Here is a 22,918-nt window from a genome sequence, read left to right as displayed (position 1 = left end):
CACATGACATTCAGTTAATAAATTGGGGGGTGAGCTTTGTCTAAACAGTCTTGTCATGGTTTCCTTTTATTTTAATCCTTAAGTAGACATTCATTTGTTAAGACATCTCAAATGTACCGCCTGTCTAATCCGCCCTGTAGGGTGCTGATTACATCAATGGCTAGGTTAGGGTGTCTTCAGTTGTAGACAATGAAGCAGCCATTTTAGTCATCATGAATGGAATAATGGTCTCATTAGTAAACAGATTTACAAAAGAAATACTGTGTTGTCTGGTCTTGCATTTAAAAAAACCTGCAATCTGTGTTCTAGTTTGCACATATCCTGTTTTGAGTGTGATGTCCTTACTGCATGACTACAGTGTTTTTGCACTGACCTTGATTTCACTTTGTTTATAGTCCCAGGCTGACCCAACATTGTAAAATGATTTGTTTAGCCATGAAGTTGAAGGTTGGTGAAAAAGTCTTGAAAGGACAAAAGATATGCAGTCATTGTTTAAATTCATAATTTGTAAATTACCTTGATATACTTCACCAGACTTTGGGATGTAATCTATATCTAAAACATAATATAAAATACCTTTTTTGCTATTTTTGTGATCAGTTATTTATTTTTGTGTTGAAGTGACACAAAACAAAATCAATAATGGGTGTGATGTAGCAATTTAAAGTTCTCCTAAAAACTCATGTATTGACATAAAAAGTGAAGTACAATGATGAATTTGATAGCACTTTAAATGTGTCAGTCTCTGTTTCCCCTCCTCAGCCTCATGGACCGGAATGGACCTGAGCACTGGATAGAACCCTAGAGATACAGGGGATTGAAAACAGCAGCTGCCAACACAAACAGATCTTTTTTTTTTCATGTGTTAGGCCCACCACCAAACTAATTTCTGTAGCACAGATAAACCAGATGAGTCTAAATTCAATAACCGAGTCAGGAAAAGGAAGGAGTACACCTTTAAATCACTGTGACTAGTTTGGACAAACCCATTACTTAAGCACATTCTGGGCATTTAAACAGCTGTATGAAAAGAATTGTACCTGTTGCTTTTTGGGGGTGCAGAGTACTCTTTGCAGAAACAAGTCACTTTAAACATTGTTTCTGATATGTTGAGTAAGTTCCGTGAATAAAACTTAAATTAATCAAATTCAGTTTCTTAAAAACCCGGACCATTAGTTGAATTTTTCCAAACAGAAAAAAAACAACACATTTCTGCAAGAGATGTCGCTTCCTTGCATAATGCTAACCATTTCTATAGCAACATAAAAAGAAAATACAAAATTGCTAATTCCACCCTCGTGTTTTTTTTTCACAGACAGAAAAAAATAATTAGTCTAATGATGATAATATCCAGATAGCAAAAGTTATCTGGTGAACACCCATATTAGGCACTGTGTCAAACTGATGTTGCCAAATAAGGTATTAAAAATGCTAATATGTTTTACCAGGAAGTGCTTGGCACTTAATATCACTTAAAATGTATCAAAGATTTTTTTTTAAGGATGTTGCTATATCTTGATATTATGTTTAATTGTGGATGGTTAAAGAAATTAGCTATTGAACGACTCACTCCATATGATTTCAGTTAAAAAAAGATAATTTTAACTAATTTGTTTTGAATTTGACAAAAAGCTGCATATCTTTTGCCACGGGAGAAGTGGTTAGATTGTGTTTTTATGTTTGCTTATTAGTATATAATGACTATAATGCAAATGATTAATTTAAAAACTTACTCTAAATGTATTGTATGGACTTCCCTTGAAAAATGTGTGCACCTGCTCTCACACCAAGTTTAGGAGGTAGAACACCTCTACCAACCACCAATTTTATTAAATTCGACTCTCCAGTCCCTTATTTCATGTTTAAATTTTCTCCAAATGCTTTGGGATTTGCCACAAGACATTGAAGGTATGTTCAATATGTGCACAAATGGCATCCACATCTTGCAACTTTATTGCTGCTTCCAGCCTTGTTGTGATTCATTTGCTGGACATGTTGGACACTTGTCTTGTGGCTTGCTGAGAGCAAGACACTGTTCAGTCAGCCAAGAACACAGCATTGTTATTACTGTCAACCAGCTTTGCTGGTTTTCTATTTAAAATTGAAGAAACAATCACAGTTGAACAGGACTCTCTGCTCTTTGACATATGAGAAGATTTGCCACAACTGTGTGTGCTAGGGTCTGGTGACTTGGGTTGGTGGTGACAACATGAGATAGAGATGAGTTTCTTGCACCATGGAGACCTTTGAGATCATTTAACTTCCCTAGTCATCTTGATCGAATCATTGTAGACCTGGGAGAACAGTGGAGCCAAACACAGCAGCTTTAGAAGTTCTCAGTCCGTAGGTTTAACAGTATTTAACAGTATTTAACTTTAACTACAAAAAGACTGAAAGAAAAACTTAAAAATGATATCCCACAGAGGTGAGTGCTGACCTCTGTACTAACCTCTACACCACTGAACAGCACAAAATGCATATGCTTATAAATGGCAAATCTCCACGCCATCACATTTTGAGGTAAACGGAGGCAAACAAACTACTCCCTGTCAGATGTGATAGAACTCTCTTACCGTTATCCAGAACTATAATCTAGCTGGGGGCAGAGCAGAACAGAACCCTCAGATTCAGTTATATATTACTGGTGTACTGTAGGTGGCTGTGGAGTTAGTGTGGTCTCTATTGACCGGGGGCTTCACTATTCCTAGTTCTGACACTCCAGTAGAGAACAGCTTGGCCCAGCAATGGGCACATAACAAATGTGGATACACATCTGAACTCTGCTCTCAGCCTGATAAGTGGAAATCTACATCTAACACCATCCTAAAGTATGTCCATTCTGTCTAGTTTTCCACCCCATCACCTTAGACGTAAGCTACAACCAGCAGTAGTCAAAGCTGCTAACGTCCAAGCCCACTCCTTCCATGAAAAGATTCTCCAGACACCGCTAGCAAAAAGCTTTGGGAGCATAATCATTTCATTTCACTGTTAAAGTAGGAGCAAGAAGATCACTCAGCATGTGTGAATGGAGGAAAGGAGAAACTTATAGATGACAATAATTTCTGTGTATCTCCATCACACTCATAGGCTGCAGAAGACCGTACAAGGTGCCTTTCTAAACTGCCAGTGACATATCTTTGGGTATTTTATCTCCTTAATGTACAGATGGAATATTTTTATCACATCTGCCTGTGAATGAGGAGAAACACTATGGCCTTGAAAGAGAATGTACTTTGCTCAACAAGCTCAGTACTGATGTTCTCATCTGTCTGACATCTGCTTGAATAAAACCTATAACTGTACACGAGAACTAGTTGACAGCTAATTCTTCAATAAAACTATAACTTAAGTTGGGTATCAGTAAACAGTCTGAAACGGGTCACTTTCTGGCACTATTAAATAAGTATACAAACTCTTGCTTCTTAATGGCCTATGCTGTTTCTGCCACTGACTTCATTCACCTCTGTCACTAAATCGTATCTCTTAATGGAATACTGTTTAAGACTTATGGCAGTCCTTCTGTAAATGCTACATACAGAATTGTTTTTTATAGTAAAAAATATTAACTTCATAGTTAATATGTTCTGGTTTCTACACCCAGCTTTCCAATGTATCTACTTGTGGGTGAGAGATAGTCTTGCAACTGCCAGTACAGTTATATTATGCTTTATATGTGCTTTTTGGATTTATAAAATGAACAGGCTCTGTACCTGATTCCCCATACTCATATATTATACTCTTGTTTTGGGATAAGAATTCTACTTTGTTTGAAATAATTTTTGGTTGCCTTATGAGCGTTCTGTTGGAAGGATGAAGTTGAAAATGTTGCAAGGCTACCAGTTTGATATACATTGAAATTCCATTTAGAACAATAACAGAAAAAATCATGTAGAACTGGCTTTTCAAAACAGCATGCCAAGTGACTATGACATACTCAGTTTTTGGTACTGCATTTAAAAAGTCACAACATTGATTCGTTTAGAAGAAAAGGAATTGTCCTTTTTTGTATACTTTAGACTTGCTTTGTAATTCTTAGAAATTATAGGTTTGACAGTGATATGGAAAAGGTGCATTGTTTGAGAACGTATTGTGTGTAGTGAATGAGAACAGGAAGCAAAGTGATATTGGATTCCTACAGTAAAAGGATATACTGGTAATTTTCATGTGATCCTCTTCTGTGAAGCCTCAATGAACAAGAACCTCAGGTTACATTGTTCAGGTCCATTGGCCTGCCCTTTTTTATAGACAAAGTATTAGACTTTGACCCGGGATCGCTGTTTAAATGTTCTAGGTTTAACATAAATAATTTTAGCTGAAAGTGACACAATAAATTAAACTTGATTTATAAAGATGCCGTTAGAATTAGTGATACAATTCACAGTCAGGGACAGAATATTGGCAAATCACATATCACACTATGCTTAGTTGCAGTGGTATACTCTTACATCCCATTACCAGATTTTTCTGTATTCTAATGAAAATATCAGTGAAGGACAAATGGTAGAAAGTAAAATGTAATTTCTACTAGTTTGGCTGGTGTTGTACTTTTTGTAAATTGGACCTTGAGATGCTGCATATTTCCTTTTTTTTCTCTCTTTACAACAGTTTTCACCCAGGTTGGTTAAATTAATCACTTTAAAAATACTTTTGTGTATTTTTAAAATATTTTATTTGAAAAATATTTTAATGGATTTTGGGTCTGTATTCCTCCGAATACTTTCCTTTTATTCATATAGTTCTGAATGTTTAGTTATAGAAAAAAATGACTACGTAACGATCTTTTATGTACAGTACCACTTATGTTATATTCCTACGTTGTGCTGTAATTTACCTAGGAAGTCTCCTTTGTATTGTCATGTTTGTTTGACAGTGTAATTACATTACTGGTTTTCTTCTCCCTAAAATCTGAGATATTTAAACTGCACAAAATGATAACTAGCCTTCCAAGAAAATGATGTTCCATATTCAAAGGTACAGACACTGCTGCAGGGCCAAATAGTTTTTCAGTGTTTAAATTATATTCAAAAATAAACATTTCCAAAACAAACCTGTACAAAAATACAAAGTGTGACTCATTTTGTTAGATTGATAGGGTGTTGCTTTGTACTTGATTTTAGAATGGAGAAGGTTTTGGTTGTATAACAGATTTATTTGTTTAAAAAACCTGAAGCCAGCTAAAGTACAGTACTTGTTGGAAATTAAATTTCCTATTTACTCCTTTATCATCTCATAAAATTAAAAAAAAATTGTAACTTTAAGTACAAATCATTCCGTTCTTGTAGAGACACGTTGACAGGTGAAGACTAGTTTGTTGTATCATAAACTCGATATTTCTATGTACTGTAAGCATGAAACACCAGTATTCCTATCTTGAGAATAGTAATAGTTTTGTCTGTATGGTGTAAACAGCTGGCAAAAATAATTTTTAGCCAAAAGGCATGATTTAATGTTTATATGATTGAAGAACAAAAATAGAGACCCACCTAATGTGGTTTCATTTAACTTAGAAAGGAAGAGCTCCATGCAAAACCAATTGGAATAATTATATAGCAGCTTGCTTATGTACACTCCACCCTTGTTCCCTCTCTTTATTTTCCCTCAAAATGCTCTGGAGCTGAATTCAGCCAGAACTCAAAATTATTGGCTAGCCTTTTCCCTACACACAGCTTGGGTTCTGACGTGAAAGTGAAAAAAAAGTAGGCTTGTAGCTGTATTCATTCACTGGAATAGGACAGAGAGGTGGAACAAGATATTTGAATGCCTTATGATTTTGTTTTTTGGGTGTTACAAAAGTCAGGAGAACAGCAGACATCTGTAGAGGCGAGGCAGTCCAATCAACCATTAATCTATTAGAGAGATAGAAGTCTAGCTAAGCAGATCAGTCCAGGCCAAGAGCTGCATTAATCCTGTGCTTGACAAAGATAACAGGTGCAGTACAAAGAGAGCCTAAAGCACAGAAGGAGAGTATATTTATTTCATGTACATGCATTATTGCAGAGTTTGATTTTCTTTACACTTTTTAAGTGTTACACTTTGGGTAGTATTAAAGGTGCTGGGAACTATAAGGTTTTACCTTTGTTCTTACAGTATGCAAGTAGGGTTAATCTTTGTTCACTCGATAGGCCTAATATGATTTCAGCCAGCAAAGTTTTACTGAAATTTCAAAGCTACAGATACTCTTGTTTGTGTTTTGTTTTTGCCACAACTTTTATTGTTGTTATAGTACTGTGAAAAGGAGATATGATTTGTTAGTCACAAAAAGTTTTTTCTATTCAAACAAAATGAAATGTTAGTCTAATGTTTTAGTTCTGTTACAATTTTCTGTAGTTTTTAGGCACCCTTTTTTCCCAAAAGACACTACTGACACAGTGTAGAATATTTCTTGAATAGATGCCGCTACGATTCTATGCAATACAATGGAGCTTCTGCAAACCTCCCACTTTGTAACAGAAGATTTACAGTACTTTACTGTAGGCTTTGATTGATACATTATTATGTAGTATTTTAATACTACCGTGCATTAGATCTTCGTGCATTAGAAATTTCCTTTAACTTTAAAAAAAGCCCATATCCTGTCATTTGTTTTTCTAACATGTCATGGGCACTATAGTCCCTTAACAACAACACCAAATGCCTGAAAATGTTTGGCAGGCAGCAGAGGTCAGTGAGCGCCAAGAGAGCACTGGGAGACTAATCCCACAGTTCTCTCAGTGGAGCAGAGCCAGTTGTGCACCCCTGCTAGCGAAATCCTGGTGACAGCTGACCCATGATCATAAACAGTAGTTCAACCTGCACTGAGGTGAGCATCTTACTGGTTCACCACCGAGGAGACCCCTACTGCTACACCAGTAATGGGAGCAATAAGTCCTTCACATGAAAGAATAGCCAACAGCTTGGGGCTAAAATGGTTCATATTATTCTGTTAAGAAGGCTTCTGTGAGCAGGTTGTAATGGCTGATTTTGAGTTTATTTTTAAAAAGGTGACCAGGTATATAATCAAGCCATTTGGCCGTGTGTTTTATAATGTGAGAAATGTGTAACAGCCGAGCAATTTTAGTTCAGGCCTGTTGTGTATATATATTTTTGTGGCACAGGATAAGCCTGTGAGCGTGTCTGTCTGAGTACAAATGGTAAATAGGTGTTTGGAGTTATTCTAACACTTCTAGTTCAGAATCCCACTTCCCCAAAATGAATTTAACACTTCTGTTGAGCTGTATTGTATATCAGTAGAATCTCTTTGCAATTTAATTTTGCTTGCATATATCATTAATTTAGGTCTTAGAAGAACTCCATTAATAATGCATCAGATGAGCCCAGCTTGCTTTTACTTGTCTTCCTGTGCAGGATGCCCTTTTGTTCTTTGCCTTGTGACAGCAGAGTGCTTATTAATTTTTTATGTTCCTTTAAATTTGTTTAGATTACCCCCATTTCAGCCTATTTTTCACAGATGGTATCTTCAGTATTAAAATACATTTAATCACATTTACATTGTATGCAGATAAATACAGTTACATTTTTATGCAATTTTCAATCCTTAGATCTTAAAAAGCTTTTCACATTTAATTGCATACTTAGACTGCAAAAACTGACATGCTTGTTAACTGCTTTAACTGCAGTATATATTTCGAAGGAAAATGTGGACCTGTGAAATCTTTAAAAATTCATCTCGGAAAGGACTCCTGTAAACGGAGTTTACTGTATTTAATCATAAATGTATTTGTACCTTGAAATGTTTTTGTGCATGTGCCTTCTACCCTGACCCTGCTGTAGTGGGCTCTTACTGCCACATTCATTTACAAAACAGAGGTTACTGTGGAAACAAACACATTTCACAGACAAAGGAGAAAACAAGTACCCTTGCTAGTGTTACCAACAGATGTTCTTCACAAAATGTACATGAGGACTAGACTGAACAGATGCACCCTAGTTCTGTGTATTGGTTTAAACTTTAAGTACAGGATGTCAATACCTGCAGTTTCATTTCAGAAGTTATTAGAATTCTGTTAATTAATGATGCAATTCTTATCCCTCCATTAAATCCATTTTGAGTTTTATCTCAAAAGGATCTATCTGAAAAATCAAACATGTCTTTATTTACAGTGGTAAATGTAGTTAATATGTAATCACTGGTATAAAATTAAGGACAAGGCAGTAAAACAGCAACATAAATCTTAATAAAGACCTTTAAACCTTATCTTAACCACAACAGTTCTCATATAAAATTATAATGCTGTTCTTATTAGATCCAGTGATATTCTTAAGACTCTTAGGAAAAGTTAAGTACCTTTTTATAATATTGTATTGCATTAGTAGTGTTAAAGGAAACAAATCTGTTTGGTTGGAAAAGGCCAGATAATACTCATAAGATTGAGACTGCAAATACTGTCCTAATGAAAAGTACCACTTGAAAAGAGTATGACTCCAGTTAAAGACTGCCCTTGACCTTTCACACATTTTAGTAGTTGAATTTACACAAAGCCCGGCTGTGCTTGAAAACCTCTGTAGAAACGGTTGCTGGTGCTTTTTGCTTATGCAGCACATTATTTATGGGTCAGCTTAGTTTTTTTTTAAAAAATCAAACGGTCTTTTTTTTTGCTAAAGCCAGCTTCTCATCTCTGTGGGGCTCTGCCATGCAGTGGTGGCACGAGAGATCAGTCAAACGGCCACACCTGATTTTGTCCCTGGTTTTTACCAGAGCCTCCCCCTCGGATGAGACGAAACAGCCTTGGCCACTGGTTTTGTCAGGGGCCACAACACGGCCTTTGTTCCGTCAGCATGAAATCACTTGTTGCTGGCAAGATTATGCTAAAGACCTGTATTCAGCAGCTGCAGCTACTGTATGAAGGAAAATGCTAATAAGTAGCATGTTCATTATGCTAATTAAAAACATGTTCACCTATAGTGTAGCCTGTGATTCCTTTTCAACATAGTCTTCTAGCCGTATATAATGCTTCCAAACTCTCTTGGTTTTAAATGGAATTTGTCCTCTGTCAATGTACAGTATGGATGTAATGGTAAATAGAAACCTGTGAAATCAAGTTGCATTATATCTACTGTACCTTTGTTTTCATCAACAGATTTTGTTAGTCACATTGAAGCCTACAAACTTTGTATTTTGCAAACAATTTAAAAATATTTTTCCTCTACAAAGGAATTAATGGTGTTTACTGTAAAAATATAGCTGCTCGGAGGTTGATTTCTTGCTTTAATGTGCAGTGCAAGACAGACTTGCTTAGACTAGCTTATGCAATTTGCTTCCTTGCCCTTTTGTATTGATACATTATCTATTTGCCCTAGCGTTAAACAAAGATAGAGCACTCTGTCATCAAGTCATGCTAGAGCAGCAGTGAATACACAGATAATGTATGGGAGATGGTCTGATAGAACCTCACTACACATTAAACAGCAGTACAACTTATGCAATATCTGTAATGTTGATGTTTTCCATGGGTTTAGTTCACCTTTCCAGAGGTTAATTTACATTATCATTGTGCTAGCATTAAAGGTCAGATTTATTTGTGCTCAAAGCTTATTTTTGAGAGCTGCATTAGTACAAGCAACATTAAATCACCTGTCACAGTCACCTGTACAGTGCTGTTCCTGTTTGTTTAAGAGGAGAGGTTTTTAAGTGTCAGGTGTTTAGGTCTACCTGTAAAATGTAAGTTTTCTTTTGAAATTCATATGGGGCTTGAAATTTAGCATTCGTGTTTGTTTTTCAGGAAACCAATTAATTAACTACCTCAGTATTAAAGATGGCACTATAAAAGACGAGTCACAGTTTATCCGTCCTGTCTTACTAGACTGTAATTCACACCCTTTCCATTTGTAAGAATTTGCTGTCACTTTAAGTGTTCAAAATATTATTGACAACTGGTCATTTAAAAAAAGTTTTTTTTTAAATAATTCTAAATAATTCTATAATTTCTAAAGATACACTGACAGTACACCCGTTTTGTTAGGTAACACAAGTACTGTATGAGAACATTGGGTAAAACTGAAATTCAAAACTATGAAAAAATACTTCCATTACTTTTATATTGTCTGTGAGAAGGTACTGGTTGTGCCATCTCAGCAGTTCTTTAATGGGTGTTCCAGGGATAATGATGAGAAAAAGTTTGAAAAGGATATTGCCATTAATCACTCAAGCTTGTTCTGTGAGTGATGAGCGGTACAGATGGTCCCACTGCTCAAGCAGTGCTGTTTTCCTGTAATCATAAAATAGTCTGCACTGTAACCTTCTGACACAATGAGCTGTTAAACAGTCAGACATTAGTGTCTACTATCTTCATTTTAAAGAGGCACCCAAAATGCATTGCAAATACCTCACAAGATACTCGAAAGCTCCAGGTATCTTATGGTTATATGCTGCTAAAGATATTACTATTATAACCTTTGAAGGCTTTATTAAAGATAATGCTCTTCACTAATTAGCTCAGTTTACTGCTTCATTATCTGGTGTGATGGAAAAAAAGGGATTTCTCTTTATTAATTTGCACCTCCCTTCTGGTAATAATACGAGTACATCTACCTTGTATTTGTATTGACTATAGGTTTTATGAGGGTGGTGTGGTGGTTAGCATAATCTTGCAGAGCTGGGCCCCTGTGTTCACTTCCAGAAGTGGTGAACTGTCTGTATAGATTTTGTATGGTTTCTTGATCACGTTGGTCTAAGGACTTATTGGTAGGTTAATTGGCGTGAGGAAAAACTGGTACTTGTCTGAGTGTGTGTGATTCCCGATTCTCCCCGTGGACGAAGCGGTTAGAAGATGGATGTATAAGTTTGATGTTGTTAGAGATTTTTCTTTAGTGTCCCACACTTTAGAGCACTCCTTTTAAAAGTGTATACATGTTTTAGACTGGATCTACTTCCATATTTGGAATAGCAGCCCTGATTAAATTCTGTTGTGGCAAATATGAATAAGGTGCTTCCCACACAGTCCAGAGGTATGACCCCATCACAGACAACTGGTTGGACTCCAGTGGCATGAAGTACTGTCGCTGTAACTTTGGTCTGACTGCCCTTTGACAGTTAATATGACTGGATGACGAAATGGGACTAACAGAAGGTAGAAACTTTGTTAAAAAACTGAATAAGTTTGATGTGTGATAGAACATGCAATATTTTTAATAAGAATATGTGCATTTTGAAACTCGCCATGTGAAGCAAAACCTCTATGTAGTTTAAAGAACTACTCGCGGAAAGTGGTGTGCAAAAATTTACCTCAAACAAACTGAGACGGAACAAGCATAGTAAGGCTTGAAAACTGCTGAGGTGGCTCTTTAGTGTCATCAAATAATGATAAACTGTCATTTTAGTCTTGAATAGAGAAGACTCACAGGAAACCTGATTGAAATAATCAAGTCCTCAAAGGATTTGACAAAGTTACTCATAAGGACTTCTTCAGAATCAACAGTAAAACCCCAAACAGAGGACACAAATGTAAACTAAAGGGACATGTATTCAGAATTGAAAAGCAAATAATTTAATTTTGCAAAAAAGCTGTGGGAGTCTCAGTAAACTAATCCAGACTTGTCGTCAGCTGATGTCTTCAGCCTTGGCTTCTTCAATGCACGGCTGGATCACTTTGCTGCTAGAAAGCAAATGAGCTAGACAGGCAAAATGACTTTCACTAATTTTTGGATTTTATGCTCTTAAAGTACAGTAACCTGATCAGATCATTGATCTGCTCTGTGACTGGTGCACAAGTCTCCATTGACTGCAGGAGAGCTCAGCTGGTAAATAGAATCAGCTAAATTCCTTGTGCTCCATTTTACAGCATTATTATTGACACTGTTAGAATGCTGTTTTAGCTGCATAATCCAGATTGTAACCCCATGGGATTCAAAGATGTGCCTCTGTGTTTTTTACCATATAATAATCCTTTTTCACCAAGTTTGTCATAAACTTATTCTGGAATGCTTTTACCTTTTTTTAGAGGTGCTAACAGTGTCATCCTTTCAAAAGGCTAAACATCAAGTTACTTGGGGGCAGTAATATTCTTGTTTTTCTCATTTTTATAATTTAGGTTAAAACCACCTTAAATCATTAGAATATTGACACATTTCAGCTATATATTTCTTTTTGACATGCCTACATGACAGTGTAGATTGAAATAATGTTGTTTGTTTGCCAAACACTATTTTAATGTAGTCTTATCGCTACCATATTTTCTTTAGTTTGTTTCCATTGCAGCTTAACGTTTCAGGTTTGCCTCTCTTCATGGTTAAAGGTGGCAGTGAGGAGTAGTAGTTACTACAGCTCCTGCTCAGGAATACCACACAGGATCAAACACAGTTTACAAGTTATAACATCACCCAATAAAAAAAAAAATCATTTAGGAGTGTTTATTGAGGAATTAGGCAAAAGGCATTTTGGCTTAACCCACATACAGTAGCTGAGGGTTAACCACCTTGAGAAAGTAAGGAGCCCATACAGGGAGAAAAGTTAACCAGGGTGCCATTGCAAGAGGAGGTGAATTCTGATGTACTGTATATTGTCTACCACGCCAGTTTACGTCCTATATCTTTGGAAAGGTGTTTGCCACAGCTCAGCAAAATATTCAAAGTATTATCCTGAAATGCAGTCTGACTGTTTCTACAGCAACATATAATAGCACAAGTTAAGGCTAGCATTGAAGCGTGCTAATACTTCCTTTTATGGCTTAGGGGGATCATTAAACTTGTGTCTGAAATTAAGCAGTAATGAACATTAAAAGTCATGGGGTAACTTTATCATGAGGTCTATAATCAGCAGAGGAAAAAAAGGCAGGTTTCACATAGCACAAATGTGGCAGGTTGTTTTTTGGTAATGAATGGTTTCAAGGTAATGGCAAGGATATTGCAGTACTAACTGAAAGATACTGAGTGAAAGACTGCTGTCCTGTTGTTAAAATGCTTGTGGTTCTTCAGCAGGTTCTAAATTCTGGAGTATATTTTATACTCCATATGGTATTGCAGGGAAGTTTTATGACCATTTATGCATTCTCCTACAAACTGCTGTGGAACTACCATTTGTTTTTAGTTTGATAAAAGACTGGAATAAATGTACATTTAAAGGGAAAGTGTTTCTTTTCTCAAGAGCTTGCTTGTTAAAATATACTTTATTAATTTGCCTCAGGAAATGCTATCTTAAGGATCTGGAATACTTGTGAAACCAACATTTTTGTTGTGAAGAAGGAGCTGGCCAAGCCTGTTTTCCTTATTTTTTTCATTTGCTGCCTTTTTGACGATCAGCAGCGGGCAGAGTGCTGAGTGAGAGGACTGTTGCTCCCCTTCACTGTGTTTTCAGTTGCAACACTTCGGAGTTGAAAGTTTAAAGTGAAAAACAATTACAGACCACAGCAAAAACAATTTTGGATTGAGCCAGTGGTGCATGAGATGAATGAAATGGAAGATAAGTTGCAGGTGAACAAGCATTAAAATGATGGACTAATGTAATGACAATTGTATTTCGCCACAATGGAGGTTATGTAGATAACCCACAAAGGGTTATGTAGATAACCCTTTTAAAAAATATAGTTATTTTTTGTGGGCGAATGTTAGGTTTTGAAGAAGTAGAAGTGACAACCTCGTTGTCATGGAAAAGTATTAAGTTGTAGAAAAACCAAGACTAAATGTTGCCCACCTTATCCTGCAGGAGTGGTTTAGTTTCATATAGTGTAATTTTGCTTGTTCACGCCTTTCATCAGAGTATCACCACAGAATTTTAAGTTCAAATTACAATGTCATTTTTAATATACCACATAATAGAACTCTTTGAAAGACTGGAATTTGAAATGTATTTAAAGCCTGCATACAGTATGCTCCTGCTAAGAATGTAGTCGGTGACACTACCTCATTCTCCTCCAGTGTCTCATATTCATGCATTTTACCTATGAGCAAAACAGAGGGGAATTTACTCATCATAATGATCTCCCTAAACAAGGCATGCAAGGTAGATGATGGAGGAATATAATTAGAGGAAAACGAATCTAATCTAAAACGAATCTTGTACAGTTGGCTCATAATCCATCCATCCATCCATCCATCCATTTTCTATCTGCTTTTTCCAGTGCCAGAGCTTATTCCGGCAAGCAATGAGCACAAGGCAGTTTACACCCTAGCTGAGACGCCAGTCCATGTTGGCTGATAAATTTAAAAATAATATCTTCCTATGTTTGTGAACTTTGTTTTGAACTGAGATGTGGTTATGAGATAAAGGTCTCTTATCTTAAGTCATAAGTCATTAGTACAATTACATCATGAGGAAGATGTATTAGGTATTAGGAAAATGTTGCAGTGTTTACCTGAAAGTAATATGACATTATGTCTAGAGTAATTTTATCATTATTCAAGTCTGTGTCCATTTAATATGACTGCAGTGAAATCTGAAAAATAAATCATTGAAATGGAGGGAGGCAACAGTATCATTGTTTATCTTAAACGTAGTACTCCCCTGTTTAACGCAGTTGTGTACAACACAGGGTTTCAGAGTTTGGGGATGAAAGTGAAGCAGTAAATGCTATTTTGTTAGTTTTCAGAGACATTTTTTGGTACTATAATAAAAGCGTTCGTAATCTGTTCTGTGATTGGGCTAGATGAGACGACTCAAAGGCACCACTTTGCCAGACCTCTTTAAATTCTTAGACATCTGGTGATCCAAACATAGTTCTCCATGTTGCTGATCTCAACGGATTTGCCGTTTCAGACTGTACTGTGGCTACAAATAGACTAATCTCACATCTCATGACCTAGGGTCAAGTGTGTTGTTTCAATAACCCTAAGATATTAAAGTGATTCCAGACTAGTGAATACATGTATGTAATAATTACATGTATGTAAGAACGCTGCATATATATCATTAAGTATTTTAGTTTCTTTTGTTTGATATTCCGAAGAATGAAGGAAATAAGTAATTTGAACAAGAAAACATTGGTTATACAGTAATGAACTCCTAGTGACGTTCATTTTCTTGCCGCTGTAGTTAGCGCTGCATTGTTTAGCCGATCAGAGTACTTACTGTTTATTGACCTTGCACTGTCACGTCATCACCAGAGCAACAGGTCTTCACATTTGCCATGTTCAGAATTTGAGAGCTGTTTTAGGGTTAATGCTTGTAATTTTTAACTCATTAGTCTGTGGAAATGTTAATTTAAATATCAGCGGTGGATTTTAAATACAGTAGTATGCAGTAATGTAGTACTCTTAGTAGTAGACCTAAACTTAAATCCTTGTCCACTGCTGTCTGTTAATGTTGTTGCGTGTCGTGAATAGAACATGCTTCATACTGTATGATACTGAGTTGTTGTCCAACAAAACTACATTAAATGAATTAAAAATGGGGCATGTTGCACACTCTGTTCATTTGAGCCATTGAACTGTAATGTTATTTCATAAAGAACATTACTGTTCTTGGAGGAGTCACAAAAAGGGATAACCGCTATAATTCTGGGGCCAACAGTTTTGTTTACAATATACAGTAGGAGCAAGCTAAAACAGTTCAAGTCTATTAAACCTTGAATAGAAATAACACAGGTAAGAGTTTTTTTTTTGTTTTGTTTTACTTAAATTCAGAGTGCAACACAGAATACTTTTTGATACTTTGTACAGCATTATGAACTGCTGTCTGACCTAAAATACTGCTGAAAACTTGATCCCTCTGTAATGAAGAGATTAGGTTGCCTGGTTTGGCTGTGCCAGTAATTAAATCAGATCACTGAGTGATTTTTTTGTAAATACTTGCTCATACATGTGAAAAAGATATATCTGACATTACTGGGCTGCAATATACTAATCTTATAATTCTTCCATGCATAGCCTATGAATGTGACATGCATTAACTTTCTCAAGAATGAGATGTTAATGTTGTTTATATTTGCTGTTTTTATAGCCTCTTTTTGAGTGAAGCAGGTCTTGTCTTTTAATGTGGTGTAACCATGATACCTTTTAGAATTTAAGTCCTTCTCATCTCCTTATAGTATTCAAATTTTGTTTTTCATAGAATTTAAAGTTGCTTCTTGTATTCTTACAATTTTTTTCTGCATTTTATTTTAGTCTTATTTTATGCCATTCACATTCAGATAATGTTTGTATACTAGTTTCTGTTTTGAGAACTTTATTGGTCCCTTGAGAAGGTGTTATTTTGTGGCCAAATTAAAAAAAAAAGACATTTTCTTATACCTGGTCTACCTAAACCCTCAAGCTGATTGTTGAAACTTATAAATGTCTTTTAAAATTTTTAATTTTGATAAAACGTGGATGTTGAATAAAGTAACTAAACAGTTACTAATTACATAAAACAAAACTGAGGAAAATGTAACAGAACATGAATACTAAAAGTTTAAGAAATACATTTGTATACTTTCTAAAGAATTATAGAATATTGAAAAAATTACAAAGATTATAATAAAAGCAGTTTGTTGGACACTGAAGTTTTAAAATACATCAAGAAAGTTTTATAAGCAAACATTTGTATTCAAGATACAAGAGTAATTTCAGCTTACACAATAATGTATAACTATACAGATCTCTTTTAAAGTGCAGACTAGCATACCATAGGTCCTTGTTACAGTAAATCACAGATCAGATATCCAAATTCCAGCCCTTTCACCTTCCATTCAGCATTCCATAAGGGCTATAGGAGACTGGATCATGCTTCCCAGCCATGTTGAAGTTGATAACCTGGTTTCTTTAAAGCTTTGAAGAAACATCTTGATAAGTGTTTTTTTAACGATTAATTTCTAACGATCAAATGGGCTAGATGGGCCAAATGGCCTATTCTTGTTTTTAAGCATTCTTATGTTGCAAAAACACAAATGACAAGGTTCTAATGTCCATGTGTTTAGTGCTTTGTGAATTTTAAGGTAATAGCACACCTCTATTTCAAGGTGAAGGAGATAAATTAGATTAGTTAATGAGTTATTCGAATAGATTATTTCAGGATTTTCATCAATTTATCATACCCCTCTACAAGCTGTAAATATCAAGGTATGTGTCTAGAACTCTAGGTAAAGCAATATATTTTTACAAGTCTTAATTTGAATGATATAATTATAATATTATGTAGACCACTACCGGCAAGAAGGTTTTACAGGTACTAGAAGCACTAGCTTGATGGTATTCTGCCGATTGTCCTTGAAGAATCATATTACTGGCCACTGCGAAAACTCTTTCCTCATACAGGCCCGTGATCACCCTGAGGAACTTGTATGGTATGCTATAGATTGTCATGATTATTCACGTGCAGTCTCTATCTTAAGATGTCAAATTTATAAAACTGATTACACTTGGCACTTCATGCTCGAACATCTTTTTCAGAATCCTTCTGAGAGTAAAGATTGCATCAGTGCATCATCCTTTTCTCAGAACATCATTTGTATGGGTTTTTGATAGGATCACCCTGCTGTAAACCTTTTCTGGGACTGATAAAATGGACACTTCCTCTCAGTCATCTGACGTCTATCCTTCAGCAGGTCTGCGCATATGTTGTTGATGCTGATTTCACCAGTTCTAACTGAATATTAATGGCTGTAACTCTTAGGTGCACTTGTCTGAAGAAAGTCTGATTTGTTAAGTAGTGAATGATGTTGAGGCGAGTTTAGCATTTCTTTAAAATGCTCCTTTCATCTGTTTTTTCCCTCCAGATTTCTTGGTGTCTTCCGTTGCCATAACAATGCTTTTTAAGCACACTGGTAGAATGTTCCTGATTACCTGAATGATATTTTGAAGATAGTCAAAAAATTAAATTAGAAATATAGGCATTTATTTCTCAGCTTTTGTAGCACTTTTGTTGACCCCAGTATCTTCTGTCTCTTGGTGCCCTGCACTTAACTTACTTGTCCTTCTTTCTGTGTGTGACATCGAGCATTGGAATTTGTTGACATCCTCTCTCAATGTTAATTACCCTTGGATGTTCCTCCTGTTGTTCCTGTCACCAATTAGATCTCAGCTTTCTGTGTTTTTCTTTCTTCCTCTCAACATCACTTAAAAAAGGTTTTGTTCCACAACACCCTGCAAGACTCGTCTACAGAATCCCACAACTTAACATTAGAATCCTGATCAGACTCCTTTGTAGAAAAATTGAAAGAAGAAGCAATTTCCCATCATACCCAAAAATGCTCAACAGCCAAAACATTGTTTCTTTTCTGCTTAAAAGAGTGGAATTAACCTTGACTTGTTCCTTTGCACCCAATGCAAAGTGATTTGTGATGCAGCTCCCCACTTAAACATATAAAGAATGTGACTGCGTCATAGGTACAAATATTCTTGGAGAATACAACAGCAATAATGAGAAACTCGTGCATTTCTGTCAGCTGAACAACTTGGATGTCACCTAGACAACCAGTGGTAAATAGAGAATCAGATAGACCACATTTCCACAGATGAACATGGAATATGCTCACTTCTTGATACCCACTTGTATCTCTGGAAGGAACACTCAGAAATTAAGAAATAAAATGAAAACCAAGTTGCACATAAAACTAAGAAAGACCAGTTTGAAAGCTGTAGCTTTCAAATATGATCAAGTATATAATCTTTTCACACTGGAAATGCCCAACAGATTCCAAGCACTGGCAAGTTCACAAGCTGACATGGAGACCCAGTGGGAAAGGTACAAAGAAGGCAGTCTTGAAGTCAGCAAAGAAATACTGGGATCATCAAAAAAAGCTAACAGCTGCCATTTAAAAATGTTAGAGGACTAGATGTGCAGTATGTATTCAATATATTTTCAAGGATGTCAATAAATGTGGACGTGTAATTTGAAAACTATGCAGTTATTTTGCACAGATGTTTTCTTTTTCATCCGTGACACTTAATTTTTCATTTATTTATGCAACAAATACTGAATGCACACTTGAAATTTTTTTACCAAAAGGTGAAGTTCATCTCACAGATGCCTTTATTGAAAGTGACATCCAAGTATCAAAGTACAGAATATATAAGCATTTTGCAACACAGTGGTTAGCATTACTGCAGTGCAGTGCTGGGGGGCCTGGGTTCAATTCCAGCCCTGGGGTGCTATCTGTGTGGAGCTGTATGTTATACCCAAGTTCATGTGGGTTTCCTCTGGCTGCTGTTCCTCTGGTGTGCCTGTCTGCTCTGTGATGGACTGGTGTCCCCTTGCCTTGCTCCCACTCCTTGCCGAGATAGGCTCTGGTTCTTCCACAGCCCTGAATTGGATTGAAGGAAATAGATGGATGTTACAGAATGAATACAGTTAATTTAATAAATTAATTGATAGCTGAAGAAGCTTTCACGCATACATTATCTACAGTACCACACTACATGCTGTAACTGGCATTTTGTTTTATAACTCACTGCAAATTCTTCATTCTGCTTGTGCTAAAGTAAGCCTTTTTAATTTCCTCTTCTAAAAATCTGATTTTACTGGTAGACAAACCTGGCCTTCCAAACAGAAGCTACTTTATATATTTGCAGGTGTTTCCACCCTTACTCAGGAAGAACGTGTAGAAATGGCAAGTAGTGTGTTGCACAAGAAGCATGGAAATTCTTCATCCACAGTTGGATGTATTTTGAGTCTGAGTGACAGAAGCCGAGTGGAGAATTGCCCTGGCAACAAGCGAAGAGAATGCTGCTCAGTTAAAGTGTTTGAGGAGCTGAAAATAATTTATTGTGGTTGGCTTTTTGAAATTTGGGCAGACCCAATATTTTAGGACTTAGTGCATCTTAGGACAAGTACAGCTGATGGTGAGGACTCCTTGCAGATGTACTTCACCAGTGGTAGAGGGTGGTAGACTTTTTTTTTTATTTCACTCCTACTCCATTTTACCAACAGAAACTTGTCAGTTGTTAAAGTTTGTGACGCACAGCAGTGTTCTGTAGAGCAAACATTAGTTTATTATTAAAATTATATATGTTAAAAGTGAATTTAATGTGCTTGGAGCTCTTAGACTTTATCATTTCAAAGCACCTTATAAACAAAGAACTCAAAAGTGTGTTATTGTATAAGAGACTCACCTCACCAAGCGTTTCTTTGCCTGAGTGCTCTAAGGATCTGATGTCACAGGGACACAATGCAAGCACTGTAGTCCTTGCAAAACATTATTTTTGTTTGAATTTACAATGCTGTCCTTTATGAAAAGCTACAGTATGGTCTTTATCAGGTTATTCTATGTACGACGTTGAATTCATTAACTTTTTTTCAAATTGAATGACAGTACAGCAAGACAGAGCATCTTTTATATTGAATTAGAAATATAACTGAAAAATAATCTTTGTGTTTATTTTAATAAGGGAAAGCCATTAACTAAACATCTGGTGAATATGAACATGTAGTGTTTCTGTTTTTTTAAACTAAACATTCTTGAGAATGCGGCTTTTTCATACATTTTTTGTATGTTTTTAGAAGGAAACAGTAGTTACAGTAATTCTGCATACATCATAACATTGCACTTCTCATCTTTAGGGTATCAAATATTGTAAAAATTAACAATAATAATGTTTCAGGGGTATTATGTCTAGTGCTGTGTAAATAAATGACAAATAGGCTAGGCCATTGGCAATTGCAGATTAACAGGTTAGTAGAGATTTATTAGACCTAATAGCAGTAATACTGTATTTTCTTGGTCCCTTGAGGTACACTTTGCAGTACATGTATCTTTTTTAATTGTAAATTTATCATTATGTGCCATGTAGATTTATTAAGGCATTTGTTTAAATATATAATTGATAGGAGAGATAGAGATAGATTGATAGGTATTGTTCGGACTCCACTCGATTGTGATGTTAAAGTTTTCTTTGGCCTTTTATAGTTAAAGTACAGATTATGATAGTATACTATTTTTTATATTTCATATTCTCAGGTCTGAATAAGGCATCTTTCAATTTTAACTTTTAATGATTTTAATTATTCTTTTATTAGGATCCGTCCTCAGCTAGCCAGGGAGAAGATCGAGGGATGCCATATTTGTACCTTTGTGACTCCTGGTGAGCCCCAAGTTATTCTGGGAAAGGATAAGGCCTTCACATTTGATTATGTGTTTGACATGGAAACGCAGCAGGACGCCATCTATTCCAACTGCACAGAGAAGCTTATCGAAGGCTGCTTTGAAGGGTATAATGCCACTATATTCGCTTATGGACAGGTATGTTACAAGGCATAAGCTTCATTTTTCAACATGTCTTTCTGTGTTTCTGGGAAATGGAAATAGTTTGGAAGTTAAGAAACTAAAATGAAAATCACTGATTTCTTTTGAAGATCTTCAGTTTGTTTCAAGCTATTGCTTCAAGCTATTATTTTCAAAATACAGATGATAGCATATAATAAAGGAGTAACCTTTTAAGTTCATAGTGGTTTAAAAAATTCTGTAATCTCTTTCTATGTTGAATTTGATTATGGGATATCTAGTTTTATCATATATTTAGATTTATTTCATGCTGTACTTTACAGTGCCCAGCGTGATTTTAGATGGTGTGTCTACACATTAACCATTAACACAGTGTTTAGGTTTCTCAGCTGAGCACAAATGTACACACACTTGTATTGCTGTACAAGGGGACCTCCATTTGACTCTCTGGGCATTTTTATTTAACGTCCTATACTTTCTTGAAATGAAACTCAACCAATAGTGTGACGTCGACACAAAACAAAGAGAGTTGTTGCTTTTAGATTTCAAAGACAATGCCATTTGATTTGTTCTCATACTTTTGTGGGGTGCTATATGCTGTACATACCGTATAAAGTTTTTCGTCACTCCCACTATTTTAGACTTCTGCTAGGGATTTTATTTGTATTAACAGTAGCTCATTTCTCCTTTTATCAACCTCTCATCCACCTAATCTTAAGAGCCCCACATTGGTGGTCTGTTGTCCTCCTATGAGCCAGGTTTCTTTGGTGTATTTACTCACGTAATATGAACCCAACACATGCATTTGTGCCAACTTTAGATTCCCATTACATACCATATCTAAAACTCATTTTCCATAACTGTGTTATTACTTTAAAAGTTTACCAAGGTCAGCGAGAGTCATATATATATTTTTTTAACTGACTTTTTAAAAATTCAAAAGAGTTGAAGAATTCTGTTTCTTATTTTTATCATTTTTTGCTTAATACTTAGCATTTCTGCTGCCTACATTGTTTGAGTTGGAGCACACATTTCCTGTGGTTATTTTTCTTATATACATCTGTTTGCACACATACATAAGCATATACTGTACATTCTCATTGAGCAGGAAATAAAGTTGTCCAAAAATACATAACTTCACTGGATTCATGCTAATGAAAACGAGTAAGTGAAAGAAATCCTTGATGTATTAGTGTTTACAGTGGAATGCCATCACTGAACATTATTTCAGGCACATTGAACAAAAGGAGGTATCTAAGCAAAATATAATTAGCTTTTCTTCTTCTAGACTGGTTCGGGCAAGACTTACTCCATGGGGACAGGATTTGACGTGAGCATTGGGGAGAACGAATTGGGAATTATACCTCGTGCTGTCCATCACCTCTTCAAAGGAATCGAGGAGCGAAAACAAGCTGCGACAGAGCAGGGATTACCACCCCCGGAATTCAAAGTCAATGCCCAGTTCCTTGAGGTATAGTGAAAAGTACCTTATAAATCTTGAAGGAGAGCTATTTTAGAACGATATAAGTTGCACCTATTTATAGAATCACTTTGGCATGTCGAGAGATTTATTGCCTGCAAAACGTCCTCCTTTTTAAAATTAACCTCTGACATGTGTTTCTGGCAGCTGTTGGTTTGTACAGTAAAGAGTTCTTTGTGAGCTTCGTCCAAATTGCGAATGTATTGGGCCATTGAAATGTGTGGTTGCTTTAAAAGCACAGAAAGGACTGCCATGCTTGTATGTACTGTACTATGCATTTTTCATGTATGCAGTAACAATTAACACTATGGATATTTAACATTCATAATTTTACCATTCTGTAAACCTGTGCAAAATATAATAGCTTTATTTT

The 22,918-nt window shown here is 35.9% G+C and overlaps 1 protein-coding gene across 13 annotated transcripts in view; it reads left to right on the top strand.

Annotated features, from left to right (window-relative positions):
• LOC148655017 (kinesin-like protein KIF21A) overlaps positions 1 to 22,918 on the top strand; it is a 55,266-nt gene that overhangs the window by 2,531 nt on the left and 29,817 nt on the right. For all 13 annotated transcript variants that reach the window (XM_088645072.1, XM_088645069.1, XM_088645071.1 and 10 more), the window contains exons 2-3: positions 20,861 to 21,083; positions 22,354 to 22,536. In XM_088645072.1, the coding sequence (XP_088501198.1) occupies positions 20,861 to 21,083; positions 22,354 to 22,536 (406 nt within the window). The remainder of the gene's footprint in view (positions 1 to 20,860; positions 21,084 to 22,353; positions 22,537 to 22,918) is intronic.

Source organism: Lepisosteus platostomus, chromosome 9 (assembly GCF_059453375.1).
Source record: "Lepisosteus platostomus isolate fLepPlt1 chromosome 9, fLepPlt1.hap1, whole genome shotgun sequence".
In the NCBI taxonomy this organism is placed as follows: Eukaryota; Metazoa; Chordata; class Actinopteri; order Semionotiformes; family Lepisosteidae; genus Lepisosteus; species Lepisosteus platostomus.
Note: the sequence above shows the minus strand (reverse complement) of the source record. Positions and strands in the feature narration are given on the sequence as shown.